The sequence below is a fragment of the Schistosoma mansoni genome (assembly GCF_000237925.1).
Source record: "Schistosoma mansoni, WGS project CABG00000000 data, supercontig 0111, strain Puerto Rico, whole genome shotgun sequence".
Taxonomy (NCBI): Eukaryota; Metazoa; Platyhelminthes; class Trematoda; order Strigeidida; family Schistosomatidae; genus Schistosoma; species Schistosoma mansoni.
The window spans coordinates 1,049,794-1,067,924 of record NW_017386032.1 but is presented as its reverse complement, the minus strand read 5'-3'; the positions used below and the strand labels follow the sequence as shown (position 1 = coordinate 1,067,924).

The 18,131-nt window shown below is 35.9% G+C and overlaps 2 protein-coding genes across 2 annotated transcripts; one reads left to right on the top strand and one right to left on the bottom strand.

Annotated features, from left to right (window-relative positions):
* Positions 1 to 853: 853 nt before the first annotated feature.
* Positions 854 to 8,479, bottom strand: Smp_082250 (hypothetical protein flj14442 (M14 family); the record flags this gene model as incomplete). Its single annotated transcript, XM_018792823.1, has 7 exons — positions 854 to 986; positions 3,152 to 3,266; positions 5,099 to 5,231; positions 7,739 to 7,955; positions 7,991 to 8,085; positions 8,117 to 8,241; positions 8,275 to 8,479. 7 exons carry the CDS (start codon positions 8,477 to 8,479, stop codon positions 854 to 856), a joined length of 1,023 nt encoding a protein of 340 aa, XP_018644338.1.
* A 7,583-nt stretch (positions 8,480 to 16,062) lies between these two features.
* Positions 16,063 to 16,565, top strand: Smp_082240 (histone H3, putative). Its single transcript, XM_018792822.1, has one exon. It carries the CDS (start codon positions 16,123 to 16,125, stop codon positions 16,531 to 16,533), a length of 411 nt encoding a protein of 136 aa, XP_018644337.1. The 5' UTR covers positions 16,063 to 16,122; the 3' UTR covers positions 16,534 to 16,565.
* The last annotated feature ends 1,566 nt before the right edge of the window (positions 16,566 to 18,131 follow it).

The following is an 18,131-nucleotide window of genomic DNA, read 5'->3' as shown; positions in this document are numbered from 1 at the left end:
ACCTGCTAATCGCATCATCAAACGTAGATGAACATTATCAACACATGACGCTACTATTCCAGCGCCTTTCGGATAATGGAATAATAGTCAACCCCGATAAGTGTGAACTCGGGAAGAAGGAAATAAAATTCTTAGGTCATGTTATTAAGCATGAGGGTATTCTGCCTTGTGAGATATAAAGCAATTTTAATCTCATGGTTTAAGGGGAGACAAAGAGTGTATACACCTACGCCATTGTGATCGATTCTGAGCCATGTCACACAGAGTCTCCAACCATTGGTTACGATAGTCACGCGGAACCCAACCAAGTAGTCTGCATCCACCAACATGGCTCACACCAGAAGTTGGTGACTTCAAGGACTGTTGCCACCTTTTGGTTTGCCGCCCTCAACTTTCTCCCAACCATCCCCAACACTAGTCAGCATTGCGCGTCGTGGTAAACGGTGTTCAGGCATAAGTAACACGTGGACCAACCATCTCAGTCGATGAAAATTCATGACCTCGTCAATTGATTTACCACCATTTCCTAATACCCTGCGTCTAACCACATTAATAATTACCCGATGATCCCAGCAGATGCAAGAAATATGTCTAAGACATCTGTTATCAAATACTAGTAACTTACGTGTATCTTTTACTCTTAATGGCCACGTTTCTCAGCCATAGAGTAAAACAAAACGAACTGCTGCGAAGTATACTTGTCCCTTAATTGATAGACAGACATCTCGTCTTCGCTATAGGCGACGTAAGTTGACAAAAGCCAAACGAGCTTTTACTCTTAATAGCCATGTTTCGTTGTTTGTTTACGTTTGAAAAAATGTCCTTAATATAAATTAGGTAAGTACAAAAGTTTTTAAAAAGGTTTATAACTTACTGGATTATTGTCCAAATTCATTAACAACTGTTTTGTCGCATAAATAGTAGGATGTGCCCATAAGGATGGAGACTGCCATTGTCTATTTAAATCAAATCCCATTAAAGATGATCTAAAGATACCGAGAATTAAACTGTTTCTTAGACTATGAACAAAACCATTTTAAGACATTGTTATCGTCATTTTTTATCGTATTTGTCTACGGTGGTGGAGTATTGTACAGGTTTTATAGTTGTTGTAGTATACAGAAAAAAAGGAGACTAAAATAAAAATGTGAACCACATGCAACTATCATTAATCATAATTAAAATTAGATATTCGCTATAATGAATATTAGGAACAATGATCCAACTCATGGTTATTAACTGATTTCAGGACATAAAAATAAGATTGATTACGATTATAAGTTGTAAATTCATTAATTATAGATCTACATTTGTAAATTCGTTGGTAAAGCTTCAATGTGGTACAAATGTAATGTTTGTAAACGCTGGCATATGTGAATAAAAATGTCATGGTGCAACATAGCCGTACATCTTAGATTTTTACTAAAAACTTCAATATTTTACCTTATTGCTCTAACTCAACATAACCTACTCATTCTTCCACTGATTCTTTTTGTAAAACACCTGTTTTATCTATATTTTTTAAATTCGTTTATAAATTACATTGAAGGAATACTATGATAAATTTTGTGTTGAATCGAATACGTATCCATTATTGGTGAGTTTATCATAAATTCCTCTTTACAAACCTCCAGAAGTACTTTTTATCCCAAACTAGCACCAGTCAGAGTCAAACAAGTCAGAGATGTAACAGTTACTCAACAATGGCATTGGGTAGGAACCGCAAGGAAATATATCATAAAATTATCGGACCTGAATATTCACATCACTTGCTTCCAACTTATTGACTCCGTGGTCAAGCAATAATAATCATGAAACCAAATTTCAAATTTATATTGGGTTGTAGATGCACGGTGGTAAGCACCCCCGCCCATAAAAAACTAGGGCTGATAAGGTCTATAGTGCTCCTTGATTTTAGGTAGTTCTTGAAATCATACCTGTTTGTGATTTAAATTTTCTTCAAAATACACAAAACTCTCTAAAACAACCACTTAGTTTTGAAGTGTATCTTTAACCAAAAATTCAGTTGTAGAAAAAAATCGAAACATAAACAGTTGTTTCACTTAAGCTTACTTTCAGTCTTGGGATTTTAAGGAAAAAAATATTTATTCGTAACTAATATATTTTAGTAATAAGTGCTCTAGTGATTAGATATTTTCATACCTAATTCAACATTTCCAGAAAATATTGTTATTATGTGGATTATACGAAACTTATGTCAGTTTGTTTCTCCTTGTTTTATTAGTATTACTGAGGTTTTTATTTTGACTCTATTCAACAAATGCCTATCGCCTTTAATGTTGATCCTTTTTCAAATTTGTTTTGCTAATTCTTATTATATCTAGGTAATTGATGTGAACCGCGAAACAAGAAGCCTTAACAAACTACGGAAGCTATTTTTGGGGACGTTATTTCATTTAATTCAAAGCTTGTAAAACTGTAACATTCACTTTTGCCCCTAGTCTATTCTACAGATCATGAGCTTTCGTTTGATGTATGATTCACTGCCATAGCATTTTCTGTTCCAAAGCTATTGTAATGTAGACGTAACCTTTTGTACTCTATTTTCTACTCTAATCCCCCAGTTTTGGACATAATTGTATTTTCCTAATTATTGTACATTGTGGTCAGGTTAGTCATCTATTTATTCATGTATCTTTTTGCACTAATCTGAATTCGGGTACCAGATCGAGGTAGGAATAAAGCGATTAGTGTTCCAGTTGTCTTGTCTTCTCTCTCGCGTGTGCCTATCAGCCAATCAGGTGATAGAACAGTTTTCTTCTTTCTACCCCACTTCGAACTCACGCATACTAGCCTCATGGTTAAGCCAGTCAGCCTATTGCGTCAAGGTCTTAATCTACATTAGACAAGTTATACTCAACACGAAAGTGGGTAGACAGATCAAGGGCGCAACAGCAATAAATACTGAACTAGAGTTCATCCATTTTGCGTTTATGTAATCAGTTACAAAAAGGTCTTACGGAAAGACATTTGAAAGGTAAGCAAAAATTAATTATTGTAAAACTAAACAGAACAGTATTATTTTGCTGAAATTTAAAATATGTTCTATCAACAAACTTACTGCAAAGTGTATTATTAGAGATGAAATCGTAAAAGATACTGTTAGTAATGCGACAAACAAAGAACTTACCTATAATTTCCTAAATAAACACCATCTGGATTTAACATCGGAACAATTTTAAAAATTAAACGTTCACGTAATTGTTGAGCTATTGAATGATCACTAACCATGAAATCAATAAATCCTATAATATTTTGACGAGAAATACAAATATATCTATACTGAGATCATCTTTTACTACAACAAAATAATTCAGTTTTGATGTAAAAAGAAAGCAAGCATCTAATACAGCGAATATGTACATGTCTACCTGAAAGGTGGTAAGTTAAATCTATTTTATAAGGACTAGTAAAATCCTAAGCTTCTGACTAGTAAAATAAATGAAGCGGGCTAAGGCTGTCCAACTTTAAGTTTATTAACCAGTTACACATGACTCAAAAGAGATTTCCCACTAATTATTACCTCTGAAAGCCCATAAATTATATTCAATTAGATTCATCAAGTGAAAACTAAGTTACAGATATGGACAACAGATTGTGAGATATAGCGTGTTTTAGCAATAATTATAATTTATAGACCAAACATTTCAAATTTAAGAAATGCTCTTCGAAAAAGGTAAATATTGTCTATGGGAATATTTTGATACAGTGAATTATTGGGTTATATAATACGGAGCCTAGTTTTTTGAGCACACCAAATACGGACGCAGATAAGGTGCATTCATTTCACCAAACAGTCTATAGTGCTATTGACACGCGTATCATACGAAACCCAACTGAAGAGGCATAGGGAAATCTCAGTTTTGTTTTGGAAAACTGGCGTACTACTTCTGACGCCATGAGATATATGCGACCACATACAGAATACGAAACGATTTAATTTTCATTCCCTCAAATACCTTTATTTTGTTTTTATTTGCGTTAATCCAACTAAGTTTTTTTATACAATATCGGTGGTTACAATATTTATCTCAATGCTAAGCACAAGTGACTTAATCGTACATCAAACAACTGTTCCCATAACAGAAGGTAACCATGTGAAATAATCGATATGTAATCTATCCGTAAAAAAATTGTAACCTTAAGTTTGAATAAGGATGTTTGGTTTCGCTAACACTCCATTGATAGTGTTTTCAGAATGAGTGGATTATGGCTGACAGCAGGATTTAGGGAGCGCGTTTTGTCCAATTTGAAGCGTGTTAGATGGATGTATCTGCATTTCAGTGTTGATTTGCACACTGAATATAGAATTCAGTAATTTTCGTTACAGGGATCCAAATAAGATCTTGAATATCAACAACGGGATAACTCAAGCTTTTTATAGTAATAATTCAACAAGTATTGTTTTCTGTCTATTCTTTTATTTATTTATTTAATACCATACCTTAGTCATCGATCTGCTAATTTTATTGAGATTTCTAACATTACTATGCTAGAGTTATTGTATGAGTCTGAGAATATTTGAGAGATTGATGTTGATAAAACAGAAATATAGCCTTTCTACTAAATCGCATTGGAGGTGGATTCAAGTTTACGTGGTAATCGGTAACTTTTGCAAGAAATAACCATGATTTTGACGAAACTCTGCTTCAATTACCAGCTTTCAAAAGGAAATGGTAACATTTGAAGTAATGCAGGTATTTATGGAATCTTATCCTATATTATTCACCATTGAGTCGTTAAAGAGTAACTACCTGTTTTTAAGTGTTTCTTTGCACAAAATGAGCAAGATCTTAATACGGTTTAAAGACCAGATAGTTTGACAATGGTCGTTCTGAAGTTACCAATTAATTTTATTGAAATTTATTGATGCCATTTGAACAAGTTGAAGATTTCATCTAAGTGAATTCCTAACTAGCGTAATTAAATCTATTATCAGTGAAACCTAACTTTGAAGAATACACTTTATACGTCAAACAGGTAACCAATATCAATTCGGATTCTAACCAAAATAAACCATACAGTCTTTTTAATAGTACATGAGAATGCCTCAACTAAAAACAGTACATCTAATTACCTTGGCAAACGTAAGATGATGGTGTCTCACCCGGATGAACACGAGCAGTCACAAATACCACACGTTTTTTATTAGCCGTTTCCTTGAGATTACTAGGATGAGTAATTGTTATAAGATCTAGACGTCTTTGTTGCTTGTAAAGTGGAAAAAAAGTTGCGGATATTAACATAAGGAGTTAAAATCATATTTTATGGTATATATATAATTAGTAAATATTCCTGACTTAAACACAAGCGACTCTGCTGGAGTTCGATTAGTTGCATTGTATTGATAACAAATGACAACTTACTCGATCAACTATATATAAAATTGAATCTCATAAGTGGCAATTTAGCCAGGTGAAAAATACTAGGTTTGTTTGTGAAGCTTTAAATACAGATAATTAATCAGTAATTGGGGTTGTGAGCTGATAATGACCAGTTTACAGTATACATGTCACCAAAGGACTCCACCATAATTGAAACTTATTTTGCTACTTTTAGTCTAATACTAATTAAAATAGAAAGTGCTGTATGGAACAAATCGATCTTTTACACCAGCCTAGGGTGTTATAAAAAAGTGTTACATTGTATTGTGATAACCAGCCAAAAGCTAGTCAGTTGCATTATTCTGTGTCATTATAGTACGACGCGTTTAGTTCCTCGCTAATGAAAGATTATGAATGAATGAACAGCACATAAAGATAAATGGTGTTGTAGAGATATGTAGGGCAGTACATCAATCTCATAATGATAAAGGTGGTAAAAAACAATTGACAAAGAGTTCTGTTTTTCTTATCTTTAAAGCTAATCTAACTATTTACTTATAATGTGAAAGACTACAAGACAGTGACCACTAGCCTTGATCTTGATTCCAATAATTTCTTCGCAAGGTTACTGAAAAGCAAATAAAGTTTCAACAAGGAGATGCTGGATATGAGAAATATAAAAGCGAAAAGATGACAAATAAATAGATTAGGATGAAGAAATTAATTTTTTATTCTAATCGCAAAATATAATAAAATATCACGCGGAGCATTATAAGCAATTTTAAAGAATCACTTGGAAAAGCACATAAAGTTCGCTCTTTCATCGTATGGATTAACTTTCCCATTTGATCTTAACGTGCGAACTCTCAATATTTATACTATTGGATAACAGCTTAATGCACAATGCTCTATTCGGCATTTCGCATAAATTGCATTTGTTTGACGTTTGAATTTACGGTATTTTCAAATAACTGTTGGGTTCAGAAAAAAAGCTTGCCTCTCATCATAATGAAAAATAATGACTTGTTGAGAGAACTGATACCTGATGAACAAAAGTGGGTCTTAGTGTTTGGTCAATCTATATGAGGATAACATACTGAAAATAAAGCAACTAGTGTGATGTTGAGACAGTTAATATTCCTGATATTTTAATTTGAAACAAAATCTCTCCCTAAATTTATAGCTGGTATAAAAGCATCCATGGTGATTTCATACTAAATGTGCATTATACAAGTATGATTTTAATTAATATGGAAGCCTAATATATATTGGATTTCACTAAAAAGCCCGTTCGAAGTGTTGGATATTTAAGGTTTTTCAATTTTATTCGGAATGAAAATTGTCTCATTTAACCAACTACTTATGATAAGACGTAATTGTTTCATTTAAATGGATAACTCACACTTTGGTAACCAAAAATTACTTGTTTTCCTTTATGAGTTTACTATGAATGTAGAATTTTCTACTTAACAGATTTCTAGGAGAAATGGGTAGTGATGTAAACAGTATTTATTTCTTTATAGACTTTCTTTTTCAATAACAATCAAATTAGCAGACAAACATTCATCAGGAAAACACGATATTTAGGCTGAGTCAGAAGTGTATAAAGTACTACCATTAGAATGACCAACAGTAAGCGCTTACAGGTTTTAGTGTGTAAGACACCTTTCTTTCAGTAAAATGTTCAACACAGGACTTTTAGGAAAATTTTACTCTAGAATATCATGTTTTGAATTGTCGCTGAGAAGCAAAATAGCCAAATCAAAGCATTGACACGATTACCAAGGTGTGAGTATTTGATTTACATGGAAGAATTAAGTGGAAATATCACTTCGTCGTTATTCGGGAGAGATTTAATAGTATTTTATTATTCTTACTACTTCACATAAACTACTGTGTGATTGCAATTCTATTTACGGAAAACGACTTAGTTGTACTGTAGCTTAATGGTATAACCATTATCAAACAGACCTATTTCATTAACGACGTACAAGTAGAATCACGGTTTCATCTTTAGTCGAAAGTTGCCCTTCTAAAATCTACCTCTTATTACTCAAGAATACCAAAATTTTTCACATCGTCATATCGAAACACATGAATGCAACTAACAGGGAAATAAGATGTAGTGGTAACCAAGCAACAAAAACTCTGAATCTAGTATTATCTCTGAAAAATTACTCATTAAAATAACAACACATATTAAAGACTCTAAAGACAGTATGGTAAATGGGTGGTAAGACAGTAAGGTTGCATCAGGTTTTCTATGTTCATACGTAGCAAATCTTAAGGAAAAAATATATGTGACGGGCCAGTTTGCGGAAATTCAGCAAAACATACTGCGAGTTAGTTTAGAACTAGTTGGTTTTATCGCGTAAAAAAATAAGTGTACATACTATTGTCAGGCCCAAAAGTTCTCTCTTGAAATGGGTATACTGTTTAGTTTCTAGTATTCCTAAGTACGTCTGTAGTCTGCTATAAGTATACGGATAACAGTACGCGAATTGATAGACATCCTCCTCACAATCAAAAGAAAATGCGAAAGACATAACGTATTTTTTCTTTTGTTCAGGTGATTTGTAGTAGAAAACACATTTTTGTGGAATGCGAGACCTGAGTTAGGTATATAATGGAATAAAAATACCTACCAGGAAGGACGGCTAGATGATTTAACAACTGGGGACATACCTTCTCGATACAAAGACTTTGTCTTACTAAAATTCACAATATTAAAAATTACTCTCTGGTTATTATTGAGAGACTGTAAATATTACCTGTTCATATTTAGTGTTTTCTACTGTGAAATTAAACCATACTCTGAATCGTGCATTACATGTATCCGGACGTATAAATAGGTTATACTCATACTCACTGACGTACACAACCTTTCCAAGATTTCCTTAGTGTTAATTAGGGAAGGTAAATAAAGTACCGCTTTCAAAACATGCATCGAATATTAGATGACCTTTTTGTAATTTTCCAGTGTATCCAGAAGATATAGCTAACGATTTACTCACATTCCCTACAACACTGTCGCTGATTCCATCAGAATCACTTCCTGCAGATTCATTTTGGTCTACAAAAGTACCTCTAAATAAATCTTTGTAAAAGATGTCTTTCTTGTCGTCATCTAACATAATAGTTACATTAACGACGAAAACATAAAATAGAAAAGACAAACAATTTTCGGATCCAATCTTCAAAACCCAATATTTAGTGTTCGTGTTCGATCAGAATAACAAGATGACAAGAGTAGAAAAAAGGGAGGCAAAACATTTCCAAGTAATGAATTTGCAGAGTAAAACCTAAATGGTACTGATGACAAATCAACTAGACTTTGAATGTGAGTAAACAATTATTGGTGTTCCTCAAAACACAGCGTATGATGAATGTAGCAATATTAGGTATCTTTTGACAAGCTAGTGTAAGTCAGATGATTTATCTACCTTTTCTTAATAGTTTTACGGTACGGTTCTTCGTTTCTGATGACGTTCAAAGAAGGTAATCTAGCTACTTGTCAGAATTGATCAAAGTGAATTCGATTGTTAGCGATGGGTTAATTTCTCCTGAGCACAAGCAACTTGGCCTGTCTCAATACAGTGGGTCTTCTGGGACTCCTTATCATTACATAACTGACAGGACCTGGTTGGTAAAAGCATAAAAGCTGCAAAACGAGAATGAAAAGGAGAGAAACAAATTAGTTGAATAAACGAGTGAGTAGACAAAATGTAAAAGCGTACAGATAGACAAAGGAGACACAGAGCGAAGTGAGTTGTATGGACTGATGATAGTAACAAACGTAATATGTAGTGAGAATGACAGATAACTTTTTGGACGTGTCTACATTGACGGCACATTTCACACTAGTAACTAAGCTCTCTGAAGTTATCGAATGAAGACCGCTCCATGAGTAAACAATCAGAAGGGAGTGACTACAGAACATGGGTTTTTTTATGTCGCACGGAGTTTGATCTTCCTGACGTATGATTTGAATGAATAGGAATTTAATTTGTTCTCCGTCTTCCGAAGTCCATGTGAAGACTTTTGCTTTTTGTGGGTTTCCAGGTTCTGACATTGTCAGTGTAGATAAAAACAGGCGATCTGATTTCATCCATATGAGTGAAAAGCACGGGTAGTAAAAATCTCGAGATGGCCTTAATAACGAAGCAAAGGTACGACGTAGTCATGGTAAATAGCTACCATGCAAGCTATGTCGTGAAACGTTAGTGAATTAGCATACACAATCTTTAAAGAGTTGAGTGAAGAACGGGTTCGAAAAGTAAAAATTAGATCACCATTTGAAATAAAGTTGTGCATGAAGTGAAGAGCGAACTTCACACAAAGTGCAAGGATCTAATGCTCGTATCTTTTTGGATCCTGTTATAGATGACCTCAGCAAAAGAGAGCCTGAGAACATCAATATTCCTCGTCGAATTGGCAACAAATATATGAAACTGAAAAGCCTCTAAACAGTCAAAGTTTGTAGTGAAACGATTTCCGAACCATTTTTGTTTGTAAAAGACACCACTTCAGAGAACTAAAGGCTTGTTATGCAAACGCTCGCAGACTACTAGCTTAGAAATATGGGGTGCACAGGAACATGCCTTACGTCAGTAACAAGTGGATTTGAAGTTCAGCCGACAGTTTTCGGACACTGTAGGACTGACATACTGAGCCATAGAGACAGTGGCTTCATTATGTACCTAATATACATATAACCATCTTAGCCTCTTGAACAGTGATGCATAACTCAGGAACGTGAAAATAAGTGCTGTGTTGACCAAATTATGAAGAACGAAATATCGAACTAGTTGCGGTGTGCCATGGCCTTGAGTGTATGGCGGATAAATTCCTCCTAAATCAACTTCAATAATGCCCAGATAGGGACAGAACTCTATTGGTAGATAACTTCAGTGTACTGACTATGAACTGTATCGACTGAGATGTGAGTTCTCTGTAAGGCGTCTATTGGTTTTACGCATTCAGAAACCATAATCTTATTAGCTTTATTTCACCACTTCGTAGATTTATCAGATACTAAGAACGGCACTACCTTCGTCCATGACTAAATTAAGTACTTTACATCAATAAGGAGATAAGAGCCTTAAGGTCATCACACTCAAGCTCATTGTTGCCATAGTTAACCAAATAAACTCGCTGGGTCTTTCCAAAGTGCGGAGGGAAGGCATGAAACTAATCAGCCTGCAGGCTTCTCTGGTGACTAAGAATCATTAGTTGAAGCCTCACAGAGGTGAAGCAGTCAAAACTGGACGGCTAAGGATCAAAGGACATCCTGCCATCAAAATAAAAATACCTTCACGAAAGTTCGCTGTCATTTAACACAAGCGCCATATTCCTGCTTTTTCACACATAGTAATAATTTGGTTTCTCATGTTTCCCATGTTTGTTTGGTGAATATTTAAGCCGAATGAAAAGATTTTTTGTCAGCTTTATCGTCGACGAGGGAATGCAGGGACGAACATTACAGCTGGTGGGCCTTTATTTCGAACAACAGATTTATATGTATCAAAATTTTCATATTAGCAGAGGAGGAAGAAGTCCTCAAACAACGGTTGATCCAAACTTTACTGTGATACGCCCAACAATATTCGCAAGTATGAAATCTATGGTGACAATTGTCTATTTCCAACTTGTCAGGTACACTCCCCTTCTTGAAGCGTAATCACCAATTTGCAACATGGGTTTACGAATGAGATACTACCCAAGCAGGGTTACGAAATGAGCGAAAACCATGAAAATACATGACAATATTCGTGAGTATATATCACCTAGCTAATAAATAGGTTTGCGTGTTGTCACGAATCGGAAACAGGATTCCTACTGACAGAAGAGAAACTCTGGATGTGGAGAAAGAAAAACAGGAGTAGTCCAAGTAGCGGCAGGAATGGGAGAATGATAGGGTATGCAAAAACCATTTAAAGAAGATATGTAAATGGTACATTGAATGCGTTGTTCTCACATTTTTCGAGTGAAGTATGCGATTTTGCGTGATATAATATTTAGGCTTACTCAACCTTAGTCTACGACTATCACACTGTGGGTTCAAAGATGTTATTATCTGATTAGAAATGGAACTCCATACAAACTATACCCCTGGAGAGCGCACATATAACACTAGCATTACAGTTGCATCTTTCAGTCGTCGTGCTGAAAAGAGAGGGAAAAAATCGGAGCATCATAGCTATCAACAACAGATGATAGACAAACATAGTTATTTGCAATGAAACAAATTATTTTCTGGCACTAAAATAAAAATAACATTGTGAAAACAACAGATGAACCAAAGGAACTAGATTCAGTATATGGTGAACTATAACGGTGAAATATGTCTCAACTGATGGAAAAAAGGCGGAACTTTATGGTGGGATAAACGTTTATTGATTTTGGAGAATTAACAGGAACGTTAAGTGCTTAGATTCTTAAATAACTTCACCACGAAGATCTTTTTAATCAATTATTCTGGTTTTATTGTTATTGTGTGCTAGTCATTTAGTTTGCGCCTAATCTTTTGAAATCGCATGTAATAGGTGGAATGAATAAAATTGGGAAACCAATAAATAATAGAAAACATGGGCTTAAGAAGCATAAAACACAGGAGAAAATTTAATGGTTTCCCTATCACCAACCATAAAAAGCCCAAAAATAAACAAGATGTCCTACTTCTCACACACAGGTTGAATTAAATCGTAGCCCTCACTATCAATTTTTGACAGTCAGTAAGTATACCCTCCTCGTTCTAGATGCTGTGCTCACTTAAAGTGGTGTATTCTGCACCGAAACGCAAACCTCATTCTTCACATGCACCAGATACAAGCACATCGAGCAGTTAAAGCTAGTAGGTTATAGATAGAACACCGAAGCAATACCGCCTAATAGCGTGGGATAGAGTAGGAGTTTCCAAACAAAATAGTCTAACAGGGACAAACTAGTACGTAGAAGAGTAAGAATATACAATATTTCCTGTGAACCCAGTTATATTACTAGATTGGTTGTCCTAATCAATCATTGTCAATTGAGCATAGTGTGATTGCTTGGTTTAAAGGGCATTTAGACCAAGTCAAGTCACTAATAATTACCTCTACATATTCGCCTCATAGTCCACTTTGATTGGCCTGACCTTATCAATCTTCCAGCTTCCGGCTATTGACTTTACAAGGTTGAACCATATTCATCTTGGAAGGCCAATTAGCCAGTATTCGGCTTTATACTAATTACTCTGCAAAGTCCAGTAATTTACTAAAACGAGGTGCCTACTGAAATTCGTGGGCAAAGTATTCGCTACGTGGATAAAGTCTAAATATAATGAAGTAGAACATAATGAACCTAACCGAGTAGCTTTATTACGATGATAAGATATGAGATGTTAAGTGTCTAGTGCTCCAAAGATATGTGTACGGTTAACTTATTGATTCCCCAGACTGGAAATCAACTGGTTTTCTTCCGGGACATACTAACACACAAAGTTACTCACTTTGTGTATCATGCATGCACACCTTATCCTAGTAATTTATGTTCCTCATATTGGTTGCTATGTACAAGTATGTGAGTGAATGCTTTCAATAAAGAAGATGACGAATAAAGATGAAGGAGATCCCAATGTGTCATATTGTTTCCAGCAAATTAAGTGGATACATATAATTGTGTCGCTCTGTTAAGACGAGGATTATTCACAGTATCTAGAATATACGCTTTGTGAATTTCGTCAAGTACACTGACCATGTCCATATACTATCACTTGACACTCTCTACTTGAAATCTGTATGTATTCGTAGCTACTTTTTGCCATGGTCATATATGAGTTCTGATAAGTCTTGCTAATTAAATGCTAAACTCGGTCCCTAAACTTTTCTCGTAACCTCCGAGCCAAAACTGTACAGCAACTTCAACGCGAGAGAAAAGACGCAAAACATGCAAGAAGTACTTTACTCCAAAAGTTCATTCATGCACAGAAGATATAGGGTTTTTGTAGTATTTCAGAAATCCTTGGGCTTTCGCGAAAATTCTGGAATGCTACTAAACACAGTAGCAGTATATTAATGAGCCAATCAGATACTCCACATGTGGCTTTTCACTTTCCTGATGTTTCTGGCAAAACTTCTAGTGGATGCTGATTGGATAAAATCTTATTTGTGTCTCCTGAGCATTTCTTGTCTTTTATGAGAAGTTTTCTGGATCACCCCGACAAGTTCTTGCATCTACACAGGACCCTTCAATAGATTTGTATCTCCTCCCTTATGCACGATGATCTTGTAGAGTCCTCTAATAAGCTAACTGATTCCAGTTTGTACTAATCGTGATAGATCCTGTAGTCTTATGGTGTTATGTGAAGTAAAAGTAAACCATTGAATCATTCGTAAATTAAATAGTCGGCGCCACGTTGCAATAAACGCTCATTTACATTTATTTTTGGAGTTATTGACCCACCTTTCCAACTCTATTTCTTAAGTCAGCATGAGCCTTAGAATAACCCTTAGTAACGTGGTTCAGACTCGTCGATTCGGTCGATAATGCTCTATATAACTATATCTTAAGATTGTCGATGAATCTTGTTGTCTTTGAGGTAAATACATCGCACCGATTGTGCACTAGCTTACATTTTATTTTGACGTGCCTTCTTTAGAATGGTTCTGTAAAACCAGTTCAAATGTAGTTACAAAGAAACCCGAACCGGTTTGCTTATGTGCTTTTTCAGTTACCATAAGGGCGGACGGTGACGTTTTATTTGCAAGCAAGACACATCCGAAATAAAAGGAAAGTAAGGAACGAACAGTATAAAGTAAAATGAGTAAAATAGGTTCCTTTTCTGTGTGAGAAATGGAGACATCGAGTAAATACCCTAAATCGCTGCTGGCGTGACTCGGTGAAACTCGAAAATAAAAGACTGCATACATAATCTTTCAGAAGTCAATAGAGTTAGAAGAATCGGCCGAATACACAGGATTAGTGTTTATTCAACAGGTCTTGATCACCTACACACAGTGGTGTTTTTTCGGGATCAAGGTTCATAACAGAAATTTGAAAAGCACTGCCTTGATCACGAAATCGCTGAACAACTACACACCGAGAAAGAGATATTAATGCAGATGAATACGAGCTTGTGATGGCTAAATAATGCGTTATAAAATCGACCTCGTTGTTACCCGAAATTTATACAGTAAACTGGGGTTAATGGAACGACTACATCATTGGGTACCGGGTTTAAGAAGGACGTTGAACTCACGATCTTAAGTCCAGCAGCATTATATGTATTGCAAATCGAACTTAGAGTAGTCCATCACCGTAATAAGACTTGATAGTGGAACAAGAGTTTGGGCAGTCTGAGTTTAGGAAGATGCAATTAAATTTTTGCTTACAAGCAGAGAAACATTGCATAGTATCAACTGGTAGGAGTGATACAAACGTAATGAAAATAAAAGAAATCTGAAAAGTCGATTCGCATGGGATCTTGAAAAGCAAGGTTTCGTGTATTTTTAATTAGAAACTCTGGAACATAAGGGAAAATGCCTTGGATATGCCAAGAAATAAACTATGGTAACAATGATAAATATAAACATGAGCGAACTCAGGATATTTAGCATATATTTATCATATATTCTTCCTTATAGCCATTATCGTATTCTCTGTCTGACCTCTCTGTCCAAATTTCTAAATAACTGGGGAGTTCAGTTATTTGATCTGGTTATATGAAGTTATTTTCGAGTCACTTCATTATAAATACATTGCCTGGTAGTAATATCTCAGTCAGTATCAAAGGAATATTTGGTTGAGGCTGTGAGATATAATAAAACCTTAGTCACAGTGTACATGGAATGGAAAATGGAGTTAGTAATACACTGAGTAGGACGGAACCAGACACCACCGACAACCAAGTACCTCCCGGAAAGAAATATAGGGAAAAAAACTAGGAGCAGCGACGATGTATCTGAATGCAGGTAGAATCAGCGTTAGGTAAGACTCCCAGGTCAAATGGTCAGAGAAAAAAATTTTCGAGATAGGCCGTGTAGTGATCTCGTGTTGATGTTTGTAGTGGATAGCGTGTCGTCAGATGGCACTTTGCGTACTTGGGGTGGATTTAGAGTAGCATAAGTGAATAGGGCTGGAAAAAAGAACAAAAGTGATGGTGAGTTGACAACCTAAAAAGCTCACTCAATGCATTTAAATATGATAAACAAAGCAACAGCCAGTGATCAGAAGAAACACAAGCATCTGATCAAGAAAATCCCGAAATCTAAACGAGAGTCAGACAGTTTAACTAGCTACAACTTTTCACCTAGTGCCTTCAAATAGTTGATGTCCATTAAAAATAACAAGAACAACTCCACTGCAGAATTCATTGGACAGGTGAAGTAGAGAGTCAAATGCACCTATCAAGTTTCTTATTTCTCGAAAGTTTTCCTCTTAACTTTAAGTGAAACACCGATAAATAGTTTCTATCTACCGTAACTTATAGGATTGCTCACGAAAAGGAAAAATCACAATACACAGTACTACCAAAAATACACAGTAATTATTTGACCAAAAAAATAGATACCATTACTTTGTAAACGTTTGTTTAAGGAGTAAAAACTAAGTGTATTAAATTGGATTTCAGAGTAAAACAATGTGCTGTAAAATAAATCTAGACGTCTGAAAAGGTAATAAATGAGTTGTTCAATGACGAACCATTCTTCATCGATTACACATTAGGGATCAATCAGCTGCTGTTGTTTAAGTGGCTACTTGACTCCCACCATTTTGATTGGCGTTTTGGTTTGGAGTAATGGCTAGGACGAAACAAACTGCAAGGAAATCAACTGGTGGCAAAGCACCAAGGAAACAACTTGCAACCAAAGCTGCACGCAAGTCTGCACCATCAACTGGTGGTGTAAAGAAGCCTCACCGTTATCGTCCAGGGACTGTTGCACTGCGAGAAATCCGCCGTTATCAAAAGTCTACTGAGTTACTGATACGAAAGTTGCCCTTCCAAAGATTAGTGCGCGAGATCGCTCAAGATTTTAAGACGGACTTACGTTTTCAAAGCGCTGCAGTTGGTGCTCTTCAAGAGGCAAGCGAGGCATATCTAGTTGGTCTGTTCGAAGATACAAACCTTTGTGCGATTCATGCTAAAAGGGTTACAATTATGCCAAAGGATATCCAATTGGCTCGCCGTATCCGAGGAGAAAGAGCTTAAAATTTCGTTTTAATAAATGTTAAATTACATAACCTCTTGTTCGTTTTACACTCTAGGACGGGATCAAGTTGTCTTTTGTTAAGCATTAGATTTCTGCATCTCGTAATGGTCCGAATACTTGACAGGAGTAAGAGCGCACCAACAAAGTCTGATGTTATAGTGTGTCTGACTCCGCCTTATTTGCGTTCTGGGACGTGAAGGGAATTCTGGGAGCTACACTTGTATTGATGGTCATTCGTAAGTACAAAGCAGCTGTCATCAATTTGTGAAGACAACTAACCAGTGCTTATGTGCATGAAGTCCGTCTACGTAGTGAGCAGCATTAACTGTCCCACGGCATTTAATACATGGCGGGCGTACGTTTATGTCTATGTAGTCCCAGTATATGCAAAGGGTAGTAATCCATGTAGATCGTTGTGTTGTGTAGTCACTGTCACGGCCGGGTGTCGTATGCTAGACGCCACTGTGAGAGTGTAGTCATCACGTTCTGTTGCCCCACACGATTTTGTGGCTTGATTGTCAGAAGTGGTTGGGGAGGGGCTAGTAGGGTTTTTCTTTGTTCGCCCAATCAGTGTCGTTCTCACTTATTGTTGGTTTGAAACCGAATGCATAACTCAGTCAATGGTAGCCGGGAGTTTCATGTCTTTAAATGATTCATCTCCGGGCTACCGAAAATGAGACGGGTGATCGTAGGTACGTCATACTAAATCTTGTGTAACAAGGCGGGTCTGTCTGGTAGGCGATCGCGATTCCACTTGGTTTCGTTCAATGCAATCCAGTTCATTGCATCGTCATGGATAGTTTGTTGTGTGCGGAGTAGGTGGTAATTATCGCAATCGCTTTTGTAATGATATATAATTTAGCATAAACTTAGGCAGCGATAAAACTTTTCCTTGATCTCCTAAGTTACATGCCAAAATGTTATTAATACGTCATGCTGAGTGACGTTTAACGGTGACACTCGTATGTGCAAGATTAATTTTTCGTGGATTGTTACACTACATACTTCCTAGATTTGTATATTTGGTTATTCATAAAATTGTGGGATATACAGCACTATAGGACCAACATTTTTGTTTGTGACATACTTGTTGACACGTCCTTTGTTTCTGAGAACAAACTAGTATTTAAATGGGACTCAATTGGAGTGCGCCGAACCTCTTTTCGATATTATTGAAACGAAATTAGATGCCACTCTCTCTAGTGAGTAGTTCCCTTGATATTTTGCCGAAAAATCACAAAAGCAAATAATTGCGTACACCATTTTCATAGCAACTCCTTTGGAAATTTTTCGGTAAGATGCTCGTCGCATGGTATTCAGGTGTCATAACACAAACGATAGAAAACAAAATAGACATATCAGAGGGAAACAAGTGTCATGTAATGTGGTGAACTAGCAGAGGTAGGAACTGGACAATGTGGTACACAAATGATGTAGTTACAATCTGAAGCTATAATTGGTTGCTTTATACTTACTCAGTGGTTGTTAACGGGTTACAGAGATGAATACGTAAAGAAATAGTACAACTAGGTACCAATTCATATATCCCATATCATTGTCTATCTCAGGTGAGGTTACATACAATGATGAGCACTAA